The sequence below is a fragment of the Temnothorax americanus genome, unplaced genomic scaffold (genome assembly GCF_048541705.1).
Source record: "Temnothorax americanus isolate GAGA-0224 unplaced genomic scaffold, ASM4854170v1 Scaffold3, whole genome shotgun sequence".
Lineage (NCBI taxonomy): Eukaryota > Metazoa > Arthropoda > Insecta > Hymenoptera > Formicidae > Temnothorax > Temnothorax americanus.
The window spans coordinates 6317424-6330004 of NW_027509442.1; the positions used below are offsets into that span (position 1 = coordinate 6317424).

General features: G+C 43.8%; 1 protein-coding gene across 3 annotated transcripts in view; it reads right to left on the bottom strand.

Annotated features, from left to right (window-relative positions):
* LOC143900217 (uncharacterized) overlaps nt 1-12581 on the bottom strand; it is a 35078-nt gene continuing 22497 nt past the window's right edge. For 2 of the 3 annotated variants that reach the window (XM_077411300.1, XM_077411298.1), the window contains exons 15-20: nt 12391-12471; nt 11805-12315; nt 3423-8120; nt 1833-2010; nt 1591-1731; nt 1-584 (exon numbers count right to left, since the gene is read on the bottom strand). In XM_077411300.1, coding sequence (XP_077267426.1) covers nt 133-584; nt 1591-1731; nt 1833-2010; nt 3423-8120; nt 11805-12315; nt 12391-12471 — 6061 coding nt within the window. In that variant the 3' untranslated portion in view covers nt 1-132. The remainder of the gene's footprint in view (nt 585-1590; nt 1732-1832; nt 2011-3422; nt 8121-11804; nt 12316-12390; nt 12472-12581) is intronic. The other variant, XM_077411301.1, reaches the window with a different exon arrangement.

Sequence of the window (12581 nt, forward strand, 5' to 3'; positions counted from 1 at the left end):
TTTCCGAATTGTAGTCTCGCGTAATAGAGACAAAAGAAGTGCATTTACCGAATCGAAGGAGACATTGGTGCAATCGGGCCTAAGGTAGCTTTCTCACATATAGACTGTCGAGTGATTAAAGCGGACCCTCGATCAGTCCTTGCAACCGAGACCGGCGGACCAATTGCAGATACCGCCGACTGGGTCGAAGGACAGTTTGTCGGGGCAGGTGTACTCGGTTCCAATCACCTGGCCGTTCACCATACGAGCGCAGCTAATGAATTTCTTGCACGAGTACGGATGCGGGAAATTGCCCTGGTCCAGGCAACGTACAGTACCCTTGCTCGTGAGAAAGAGTTTACTGTTGAGGAGGGACTTGTCGACGATGATCGGCGCCTCGTCCTCGTAATAATCGTAGTCGATGACCGGCGGTCTTCTGGGCCTCGTGGTCGCGTTCACCGTAGGCCTGTCTTTCGTCCGGGGTTTCTGGCGGCTTCGAAAGTTCGCATCGTATCTCGAGACCGTCCTACCGATCGTAGGATCTGTTCTAGGTGCTATGGTGGTGCTTATCTTGCGCCTATCGGCGTCCCTTAACGGCGTTCGACCTAGTCGTGGAACCTGATTAGTCTTTGTCGCTTGGACATTACTGGGAGGGCAAGCGGGTCACTGATTCCCATAGTGAGAGAGCGCGACGAAATGGAAAGAGCGAGATTCATTAGTAAGACGTCAATCAATGACGATGAGAGCCACAGCTGCACAGAGATTGAAAGACGAAGAGATGTCTCGACAACCTTGTCAGGAATATCATAAGCACGTGCGTAAAAAAAAACCATGCTGCCAAACCTGCCGATTTCGAATAAGTACCGAAGTATCACCGATACAGAAAACAGTTATTCCTGAGAAGGTCGACCCTTTAATCAGCCAACCTGGATTTAGAGCCTCTCATAGTCGACCGAGGGATTCATGCCACGTACTGTCCAGTCCGTCGGTGATGACATGAATTTAAGTTGAAATTAATTAGTGATTAATTGATTCGCTTAGCAAAGCCAAATTGTGAATAAACATGGCTGTAAGAGAGAAAGGGACGAGATTGATGGTGCATAGAAGTTACGATTGCGTTAGTACACAAACGGCTGACATTGATTAGGACAAATACGGAAGAGATTCGCGTGTAAATCGCAGAAATGCGTAAACAAAGAAAGAGTAGCGAGAAAGGACAGAAGACAGATATGCTGATAGAAGCAAAGATAATGAAAAACATTTGACACAATGAGTGAATTAATTGATTGGATGATGATGTTATATCGCGAAGATTTCTTGTTTTTTAAGAAGGCGCTCTTTTGAGCGATTAGCGTCATACGATTTGACGTAACTCGAGGAGCTGGCAATTTCCAGGACATATTATTAGGGTCGTCGTTAAACAATTATCGTAAAATGGCCCCGTGACGAAGAAGCGGGCCGCGGGCGTTCTTGAAACAAATCGATTGTCGTTAGATGAAAGACGCATATAGCTACCCGATGTAGTCCGTGAAGAGAATGAAGTATATGATGGGCTTCAGATTAAAAGAATTAGATAGTCGGATGGCGTGGTTTCTAACAAATATAATGTACCAATGTCCGACGACGAGGACGGCGGATCCGATAGCGTCGCCGCAAATTCTTGGGCGTGGATGCTTTGATCGGGCACGTCTGCATTCTGATCGTGCAAGACAATGGCCGGTTTGACATAAGATTCGGTGTCCTCGAACGCGTCTAAAAAAAGAAATGGGCAGAGAAATAAAAATTAAAATATTCTTAAAAAAATAAGGACTAGAAATACACGAGGTAAGCGAATGCTTTTTGGATGAACCTACCGACGAAATCTATCCTTGGGGATAAGGTAGTTTCAACTGGTCTACCTCTTCGATGAACGGTCACTGTATTCGTCAAGGTCTTGGTTAACGGGGCGATCGTTGTGAATGGCGTTAGTTTCCTATGTCTGTTGGAATATCCACTTCCTGAGTTACGACTAATCGATCCACCGTTCGTCACCTATTCGAGATACAATTGATTTATGTACTACATAAATAAATGCGCAAACCGGTACGGTAAAGCAAAGCTTACGCGACAGATTCATTAAGATAAAGAAAATTTAGATAGATCTCGAGATTAATATCTCAGACAACACAAATATCTAGAAGATTTTTGAAGCGCTCGAAAAGTCCCTTCTTTAGGTTTTATCTTTTACATTTAAAGAATATTATATCTATTAATACTTTATGTATATTTTTTAAATATCTTTTATGTACTATATATATAGAGATGTACCCTACCCGAAACGCTCCTTAATTTTTTAAGTATTCTTCAGTCATCTTTTAGATATAACATAAAAATTTTTTTAATTTTTTAATCACCCTTTTCATACGTTTAAAGGATCTCTTAATCCTTCAAACGTCTTTTGGATTCTAAATTCTTGTGGATTTTTGTGTTGTTTGGGACGTGTTAAGATATTAATTACTGATCTAAGCATTAACAGTCGTTGAAGATAACATATCAGAAAAAGTAAAATGGACGCTCGCAGAAACGCGCCTTTCGTAAAGAAATTTGTTAATTTGTAATGCCAGGAAGAAGTAGCAATAAATGTGAAGATGTTCCTCGGTCCGTTCGCGTCCCAGAACTCGCTCAGAGAGAAAGATCAAGTTTCCAAATTCATGTTCCGGCTTCTACCATGGAGTAAGTAGCTTTTAATAGTCAGAGAAAAAAGAGCGTCTTCGTAGGCAGGCAATATATCTTAAAATGCGATGATGACGTAGCAGCGTAAAGGATGATAATGTAGCTCCAGTTTCGTTTCACGAAAAGTAGTTAGATCCAGCGAGAGGCGATGATCGAGAGATCTTGCCAAACAGGCATTCAAGAAAAGTCATTAAATTATGATCGATTACAATCAGTTCTTTTCGGATTAGTCGCTCGTTGTCATGTCGTTGATCGATTATATTTTGATTAGGCGTCGAAAATTATGGCGATTATAGCAATCGAGTGAATGGTTATTTTAAGCGGTTGAAAGTAATCTTCATGGCACTGCGGCTTTTTGCATCGATCATTAAAATCTCTCCAAGAAGTACACCGATCAACCAGAAGCAGATTTAGAAGATCAGACTATATGTTGATTAAGGGGGTATCTTCAGACAGTCAAGGCGATTATTTTTAAGCTTAAGCCGTAGACGTTTTTACGATTTCTCTACGCTTGCGAGAGAATCATGCCGATCATGCTTCGAGAGGTCTTTTGGTTAGCGTCAAGAAGAGGCGGTGGTATTCGCAGTAGTAAGTCAGTTCTACTAGGGTCCCTCATTAATCTTTTGCAGCGTTTTGTTCTTTCGTTTTCGTTTTGTTAGGGCAACATGCGATCAAGGAAGTACAACGTGTTATCAAGGCAAAGTGGGTCTTCGACTTAAAGCTGCACTGACCTCGAGCGAGGGTCGATCAGTGTCCTCCTCGACCGGAACAGACGTCCTCGTGGTTTGCGGCTCCGTGTCTTCCGGCCGTTTGGTCACCGCCTCCTTTTCCTCGGACTTAGAATGCTTCTTTTCCTCGTCAGGAAGATTGTCGCCCGCATGAAGATTACTTGAAAAGTGAAACGTATTGTACGTGTAAAGTACTTGAGGATCTTTTTTAGCAAAATCGGAATCTACACTTGTTTCTTCGGCTACTGAGTCTCCTTCCTTGGATTTAGGTTTGACGCTTTTCAATACAACTTCCGTTCTTCCTCGTGCCTCTTCTTCATCGGAAAGATTTTCGTTCACGTGAAGGTTACTTGAAAAACTGCCTTGAAGATCGGTAGAATCAGAATCTACACTCGTCTCTTCGATTGTTGAGTTTCTTTCTTCGGATTTAGGTTTGACGCTTTTCAATATAACTCTCATTCGTCTTTTGGTTTCGACGGGAAGATTTTTATCTCTGCGAGAATTATTTAGAAAAGTACCTTGAAGATTTTTATTGGTAGAATCAGGATCTACACTCGTTTCTTCAACTGTTGAATTCTCTTTCTCAGACTTAAGCTTGACGCTCTTCAATACAACTCTCGTTTTTCTCCTGGTTCCATATTCGACGGGAAGATTCTCATTCGAAAGAGTATCATGAAGATTTTCATCGGTAGAATCCGAATCTACAGTCGTTTCTTCAGCTGTCGAATTTTTTCCCTCGGACTTAGGTTTGACGCTCTTTAATACAACTCTCATTCTTCTTCTGGTCTTGTATTCAACGGGAAAATTCTTAGCGCTGTAAAAATTATTTGAAAAAGTGCCTTGAAGACTTTCATTAGCAGAATCATATTCTGTGCTGGTTTCTTCCGTCTTTGTCTCCTCTTCCTCGGATTTAGACTTAATTCTTTTCAATACAATTCTCATTTTTCTTCTTGTTTTTTCCTCATTGAAAAAATTCTGACTTAAATTAACGTTATTTGAAAGATTATTTTTAAGACTTTTATCGGTAGAATTAGATTCCACATTTGTTTCGTCAATTGTGGAATCTTTTTCCTCAGATTTAGGCCTGACACTCTTTAATACAACTCTCATTCTTCTTCCTGTAATCCTTTTATTGGGAAGATTCTTTTCTGCGTAAGGACTTTTTGGAAGATTTGTATTGATAGAATCAGAATCTGCATTTGCTTTATCGCTTGAATTTTTTTCTTTGGATTGAGATCTAACATCTTTCATTATTGTTCTCGATTTTTCTAGTTCAGAAAGATCCTCGGCCATATGAAGATTACTTTGAGAATTATCTGGAGAGCTGTCATTAATAGAACTAGAATTGGTACTGGTTTCTTTCGTCAAGTTTTCTTGAGAGTGTTTTATCTTTTTCAATGCAATATTTTGTTTTTCTTCACTATTTTCATTCTCATGATGAACTTGAAGCATTTCATTCTCAATAGCAGTGGATGACTGAAGAAAAACCGTTGTTTCTTTTATGGGTAGAATGGTAATCGTTTCTTCCTCGACTTTTTTTTTAATTGTTTTCAATACAACTTTCATTCTTCTTACATTTTGCACTTGATCATACGCAACAGTATCTTCAGTAGTATTCTGAACATGAACAACACCCTGATCAGGTCTAGTGACAGTGCTATTGAACGCTTCAGAATTGACTCTGATTTTCTTTTGCATGATTCTTCTTCTATGATTATTCTCGATCATGTTCGAAGAAGAAATATAAGTAGGAGGTCTTCGTGGTCGTCCGCGATACGCAACTCGATGTCGAGGATATTGATTAGTCCTTTGCAATGTTACAGGACTTCCAAGCCAATTGTTCGTTCGATTTAGGACGCGACGTCTGGCCGTTTTCTGACTGAATTGATAATTAGTTGTGTCGAGTTCCGAAGTCGTTTGATTTTGTTTTCGGTTTTCTACAGCCTTTAAAGTAGTTTTCTCAGATACTATCTTTATTTTTGCAGTTGTACACTCCTCACTCGTTGCTTGTACAGAATCTGCGTTATAAGCATTCGTAGTTGTTCGAACTGTGGGATTTGTCGTAATCGTCGTAGAAGTTGTAGATCTTTCTAAAGCCGCGGTCTCTTTGTCAGCAATTGATGTTGCGGTCGAAAGGAGGGTTGAAGGAGTTTGAGTGACTTTTGGTGTAAAGAAATTTTTGTCCCCTTGGGTTGACGACAATGCAGCTGTTACAATTGACGATGGTTCGAAATTCGTACTATAAAGAGACTTTGGAAATGTGGTCGCTGTCGAGGTAAATATTTCAAATGTCGTGGGAATTTTAGTAGTTTGAGTAGACTTTGTAGTTGCGGTGACGGCTAATACCTCGGAATTGCTGCTGATATCAAGATTATTTGGATTTGTGAGATGTATCGTAGAAGATTCGGTTGTTAAAGTTGTGGGAACAGCCGAATTCGTCGAAGCTATGACTGTGCTCGTAATGGGAGCTTTGGACGAAGTCACAGAACTAGACTGAATCATGGTTGGCGAGGTCTCGCTAATTTCAAAAGTAGAAGGAATATTCGCATTTGCGGACGTTGTAGTTACGTTAAAGTCGGTAATCGTTGGAATAATTACACTAAGAGGTGTAGTCGTAGTTATGTCTACAGTTACGGTATTTGCATCTGCGGGATTACTCGTTGTCATAGGTGCAGTAGCATGTATATGTTGCGTGTTCACAGTTGAAGAAATAACCGTTGTTAATGGCGAAGCAGTTGTAGTAACGGGAATTGTCGTAGTATTCTTAATTGCTGTAGCAGTAAATGTGGAATAATTTCCAATCGTGGAAGTTGTTTCAATTTCAGTATTCGCATCTGTGATCAAGATTGCATCAGTCATAACATCGTGCATATCTATAGTTGTTGGAATTGTGACTGCGGAATAATTTGCAATTGTGGAAGTAGCACCAAAATCAGCGTTTGTAATTTGCGTAGTCGTCGCAGACTCAATTGCAATTTCCTGCGCATCAGCAATATCTGGTATCATGATTGTAGAATAATCTGTCACCGTGGATGTAGTTTCGATTCCGGTATTTGCTGTAGATTCGGTTACAGGATCATTTGCCACTGTTTGCGCAGTCTCTGGAATTATATTTACATTTGTAGAAGTAACCTCAGTTTCAGTGCTTCCTGCAAGCGCAGTCGTAGCTGCTGAATCAGTCAGAATTGCGTTTGTATTCTCGATTGTTGGATTATCAGTTATGGAGTAATTCAGAGTAGTTTCAATTCCAATACTTGTAGTCGCGATTGTAGCGTGAGTTGTAACTGCTGGCCCTTTCGCAACCGCGACCGTCGACGGTGCGGTCGTAATAGACACATTTGCGACTGCAGAAACCGTCATGGTTGTAGGATCATCTGAGAATATTGAAATGTCAGCAGTGGGATCATTTGTTGTCGAAATGATTTTTGAGATTGAAGGTGTCGCCGTGATTATCGAGTTCGTCAAAGTCATTGCTGCTTCTACAGTTGCGTGGCTTTCTGGATCTTCGGTTTTCGTGTTGTTAGAATTTGCAAGATTATTGTGAACGTTCGAAACCTCAGGAGATGCCGTGGAATCGGGCACGATTGAAGGAATCGGCGAAGTCGTGGGAAGTTTACGCCTCCTTGAAATCAAAGTCGAAGCGGACTTAGTAGTTAGAACTGAATCGCTCTCAGTTTGTCTTATGGCGTCCTTGATCGGCGAGACAGTGGTTCTGTTTCTTTTTTTTGCCACTATACGTCTGCCTGTCCACAACGGACTAGTGGCTTCATTGTATCTGCTCACAGCGATGGCGATTCTTCGTCTTGTCGGCGTTGTCGAGGATGCGACATAAGAGTTGGAAAGAGGCGTTGTACGATCGAAGTTACGCGATTTTTCTCTTTTGGATGCTGGTCTGTCGATAGGAGTTGTAATTAAGTCAGACTTTTCGTGATTTGAAAGATTTTCAGCAATAGAATCTTTTGAGAAGATCTCTGAAGAACTGGGCGTGGAATACTTCTCTTCGCGACTGTCGCCTTTGTCATTAACGATATCATTTACATTGTAATCGAGAGCATTAGGTCCCGATTTGATCCGATCATTATAAGCGACAGTGACAGTCTCATCGGTCGTAGAAATATCAGAAATTAAAGTAGTTTCCGGCTGTTGTTCGCCGGGAGTGTCGGTCGTCATGTAAGATGGCGTAGAACTATCCGCCAATATCGACGATGGTATATTATTCTCGCTTCTGGTGATATAAAACCCATGTATTACCGGGCTTGGAATCAGACTGGCGAGAGGAATGCCGCGCATTGTCGTCGGCTTCAAATAAATCGAGGTCGTGGACGTCTTTCGATTATTTTCGTCCCCCTGAATAGTGTTTGTGACTGAAACTCGCTCGTCAAAGTTTGCAATGTCTTCCATTCTTGGAGCGCGAGATCTTGCTTTGTTCTCCGAGGCTTGCTGCAGCCACGAGTCGCCGGTTTCTTCGAACACGCCTCCTGAAAACCGGGCGATCTCTTTATCGCCGTCTTGCGACTCGTCTGCTCCTCTCAACGATTCTTCGACGTTCTGATGCCGGCTAATGTCGTTGTCCACGTCGTTACGCAGCAAGTGCAAGAGTACGGACGACGACGTCGTGGTGGTACGATCGTCATAGTAAGTCGTAGGATAGCCGATCAGTTCCTTTAGGGTCGGCAGCCTGATAGTTTCCGAATCGGCGACCTGAAAATCAGAACAATGCACCGCTCTTTAATGCGGAGATCCCCAGGGATCTCTCTCTTTTTCCTTTCCCTTTGCCTCCATAGTGTGTTTCTTTACAGTCTCCTTCTTTCTGTCTTTCTGTCTGTGCGTGAGCTGCGCCAGTCTTGGAGGAGAAAAGAGGGAACGTGAAGAGGGGGAATATTCTCTAATTATCTATTGAAGCGCCGCGAACGTGTCTTGCTTGCTGCGTTAATTTGGATAATAAGGAGTCATCCTGGGTCATCGATAGCGTTTAATGATGATTGTATTTGTGATTGATAAATAGAAGTACATCATCAAGAGAGTTATCAGAGGTTTCAGTCAAGGGTTCCTCTGAGTAAGCGGGTGAAGAAGGTTCGTTATGATACGTCATTATTGATGATGTGAGGATAATGCGTGAAGACGATTATTCGGTCGTCGGTCGTCGTGAGCTATAGCGAGTCCTTGTCGTTCCTTTTGATTCATGTAGTCGCATTTGTTTAATGTCTCACCTCATTAGAGCAATCTTAAATATAATTAAGCTCGTTATAATTACTATATTTACATTAGTGACGTTCAGACGTCTACTAACTCTTTAACAATCTCTCCGACAAATCGGCGATCGGAATTGGCTTCTTAATTACTTAATGGCTGAGTCTATGTACATTATCGACGTTGACCACGTCGATGATTAATAACGACATTTGTATACTACTACTTCGCGGAGCTCTTGCCGGCGATCAGGTTGCTGAACACCGACTCGATCTCGATAGTCGAGGATTCGTGAGATTCCGTAGTGAATCGACCATCGTAACGATAATTAAACTCGCTCTCGATCGGCAGAGTGGACCGCTCGACACCCTGACGAATTTCGTTGGCGGACTCGTCGTCGTCGGCTCCAGTCACTGAAACTGACAACGGGGTCGTTGGGGGAAACTGATCCGCTGGTATCCTCGTGGTCGACGTCAGCGACGAGTACTTGGTCTTGATGAGGATCTTCTGCCGCTCCGTAGTGCCGGACTCGGTTACCGAGGTCACCAACCTGGTGACGGACGGCTTCACCGTCGTGGCACGTATGTAATATGGATCAATCAGGTTCTGCGAGTCAAGAGAATCACTGCTTCTCGGCGTCGTTGTTCTCAGCGACTGCTGCTTCCGATAAAAGGCATCCGCGACGTAATCGAATTTCTTCGCCGGTATCAGGGTCTCCATCATTGTCGTTTCCGTGCTGGTCGACGAACGTCTTGGGTACGAGCGCGTTCTGAAGTATTGCCAGGTGCTCGTGGATTCCGGACTCGGCAACGTAGTTTCCTCGTCGATTTTGATGTTTTCCCGGTCTAGAAGTTTGTAACGCGTTCGTGGCTGCCGGAGACCGGATTGCCTGCGCCTCGCCTCTCTCGTTTCCGGTGTCTCTTCAGATTCTTCGGGCGCGGAGTCCAACGGAGGATATCGCCTGGGTGACAAAGCCTCCTCAGGGTCGAATGGCCTTTTCAAAATTACGGGAACCTTGTATCGCGGCCGAACCTCGGGTCCGCGAGTGGCAATCGATGTCAATTGATACGTATTATCTTCTGCGTGCTCCGTTCTCGCGTCTTTGTGATCTTCAACATCCTCGACACGGACTGAAGGATAGTTCGTTTGGCCTCTTAACGAAGTTGTAGTATAATATTTCCAGAATTCTGCCAAGTCATCTGAAAAACCATTCGTCGAAATCGACTTGCTCTTCAAGGTCGTATCTTCTGCAACGTCCTGTCTAGCCAAGTCACGGGATCCGCTTTCTATATCCTCTTCTTTTTCTTCTTCTTTCTCTTCCTGATATTTCAGATCATCGCGAAGTGTGTTGGCGGTGCTAGAAGAAATCGGATGACGTCGATTGAACAAGTTGTTTCTGCGCCTTGAGAGAACCTCGAGGTTGCTGTTTTCTGTTGACGATAACGCAGGATATCGATTGGTCGCGTTCCCCGATGACGATGCAGGACTCTTGCGAATAAACTTCTTACGCGCGTATCTCGACTCGAAGCCCGATTTTGCGGCCGATAACGGATCTGATTCGAGAATCCGAATCGTGAACGGCGTGGTAGTTGCTTGTGCGCGAATAGTGGCTGAATCTGACGTGGGCGATGTGGTGATTATTTGCACGCGAGTAGTGGTCAGGTTTTCGGTAAACGGTAACAACGTATCTTCCAGAAACGTATTGCTCTCAGTGTTGTAAACCGTGGCTGTCGCCAGCGTTGATTCCATCGTGGTAGTTTCGGCACCTATTTCAATCGTCGACTGACGACCTTCGTCGGCGTCCGTGTTAATCGTCGATATAGTGGCGGTGCTGAGAACATCTGTAGTTTCCTCGCCTGATATCGTCGTGGTTTCAATCGCGGGAGTCTCCAAAGTAACCTTCGTGAAGCCATCAGCGTTGTTATCGGTGGACAAGGTGGTTTCCATGATAGTTGGAGTCGAATCTTCCATTTCTCTCGTAAATCCGGTTAAACCAGTAGCGATCGTCGATTCTTCGGCATTTTTGCTCATTAGAATAACTGTCTGATTGATAGTAGCTGTCGATTTTTCAACACCTTTATCGCTTCCCATCGGAGTTGTCGTTTCTAGAAGAAGCTTCGAAACCTTTTCTTCTTCGAGGGAAACTTCAAGCGATGTCGATGAAGTGTCTTGAGACGGACGTTTACGTTTTATCACCTTTCGTCTGTGAGACACCTGAGGTCTTTCATCTTCTTCCGTTTCAATAATGTTGGCAGCTGTGCTCGATGATATTGGTCTCCTTCTTAGGAGAACCTTTCGTTTTCTTGGCGCTATCGATGTTTTTTCCGCATCAACGGTACGTCCGGTAGAAACGATTGTCACCAAATCGGGATTAAATTCGCGAGATTCGACGTGAGCAGTCGTCGTGGCTACAGCATCCTCGGGTCGGTCACTCGTATAGTCCACTTTGTTACTAGATACAGTCGTCACGCCAATTTGTACGATCGGTTTCACAGTGTAGATCGGTTGGATGGTGTTCGATTCGATGACGGAATCAACCGTAGCGGTTGATTGATCGACGTTGTTCAGCAAATCGTTTCCCTCGATCTTATCGGTGTGTTTCTGGTTCGATTCGTCATTCACTTTTTGCGCCGGTTCTTCCACGTTGTTCCTCTTCCTCGTATACTTCGTTCTGTCGTATAACTCGCGATTAACAGTTGGCTTCCTGAAGACCCTGATGTTCGTTATCTTATCGTTCTCCTCGTCACTGCTGTGATCGGATCGCGATCGAAACAACGAGTTTCTCCTAGAACTGCCTTGCGTTATTCTGACTATCGAACTGTCGTCCAATTCGTTGGGTTTGGTGGATTCTACCGTGCTGTTGACTCTGTTAGGTCTTCGATATCTTCTCCTGAGGCCATCGCTGGTGGCTGTGCTGACGTTCGTCGAACCTGTTGTCCTGCCTCTTTCTCTAGTCCTGGAACCGGGGACGGAATTCGTGGAAACGTCCTGCGTTCTTGAACTCGACGACGGGATGTACCTGCTGCGCGATCTGCTAAGTTCCCTGCTCCTGGACGTAGAAGCCTCCGCGCGTGGAGCGTTTACTTGATCCACCGACTCCTTCTCGGTAACTCGGTTGGTCGGTCTCGTCCTTGATCGAACTCGCCCCTGAACCGGGCTGGATGGACGCGTAGGATTTCGCGACGAAATACTCACCTTGGACCTGCTTAACGGGGTCGTCGCCGTCGCTGTCGTCGTCGCTTCTGATGAACCAGATCTTCGTCTGGTGAAACCGAACGGTCGCGGTTGTGACACCACGGCGATCGTCGGTTTACTCGCCAACGTCGTCGTTGTCGTCGTTGTCGATTGGCTTGAACTGCTGCTAGCTGCTGGCAACGTTGTGAACAGGATCTCCGTTGCCGACTCTTCCACCAGTTTCACCGAGTCAGTGGTGGAGCCGATGTTCGCTTTAGGGGTGACGCTTGATGAGTTTTCCGGCGGTTCGACGCTAATCACGGTGATGATCTCGGTGGAGGTCGAAGTGGTCGCTGCAGGCGTCGTTGGCAACGAAGCGGTCGTACTAGCTGTTGTCCTGCGTACTTCTGGATTCTCTTCTGGTCTCGTCGGTGAAATAGTCTCGCTGGTGACCTCCGATAAAGGTACCGTGCTAGACGAATCCTCCGAAGTTTTCAAAGTAGTACTTCTGAACCGTTGTACGTTGGTGTACCTGAAAAATTAAGTAAGAACGTGAAATGTATAGTAATATAGTAAAATGTTATAAAAACAAATTATGTATAGGAACCTAGATTTGGTTGTTGATGAATCATTATCTTTCTCTGCTGATTGATCCGTGCTTTTCGAATCGTTCCTCTTCTCTGATTTCCTGAAATTGTTATAATAAAGAGATAAAAATTAAATCTCGTAAAAGTATAATAAGATAATATACTATGATATATAATATATACTTAGATATTATATAATTATATTATGTTA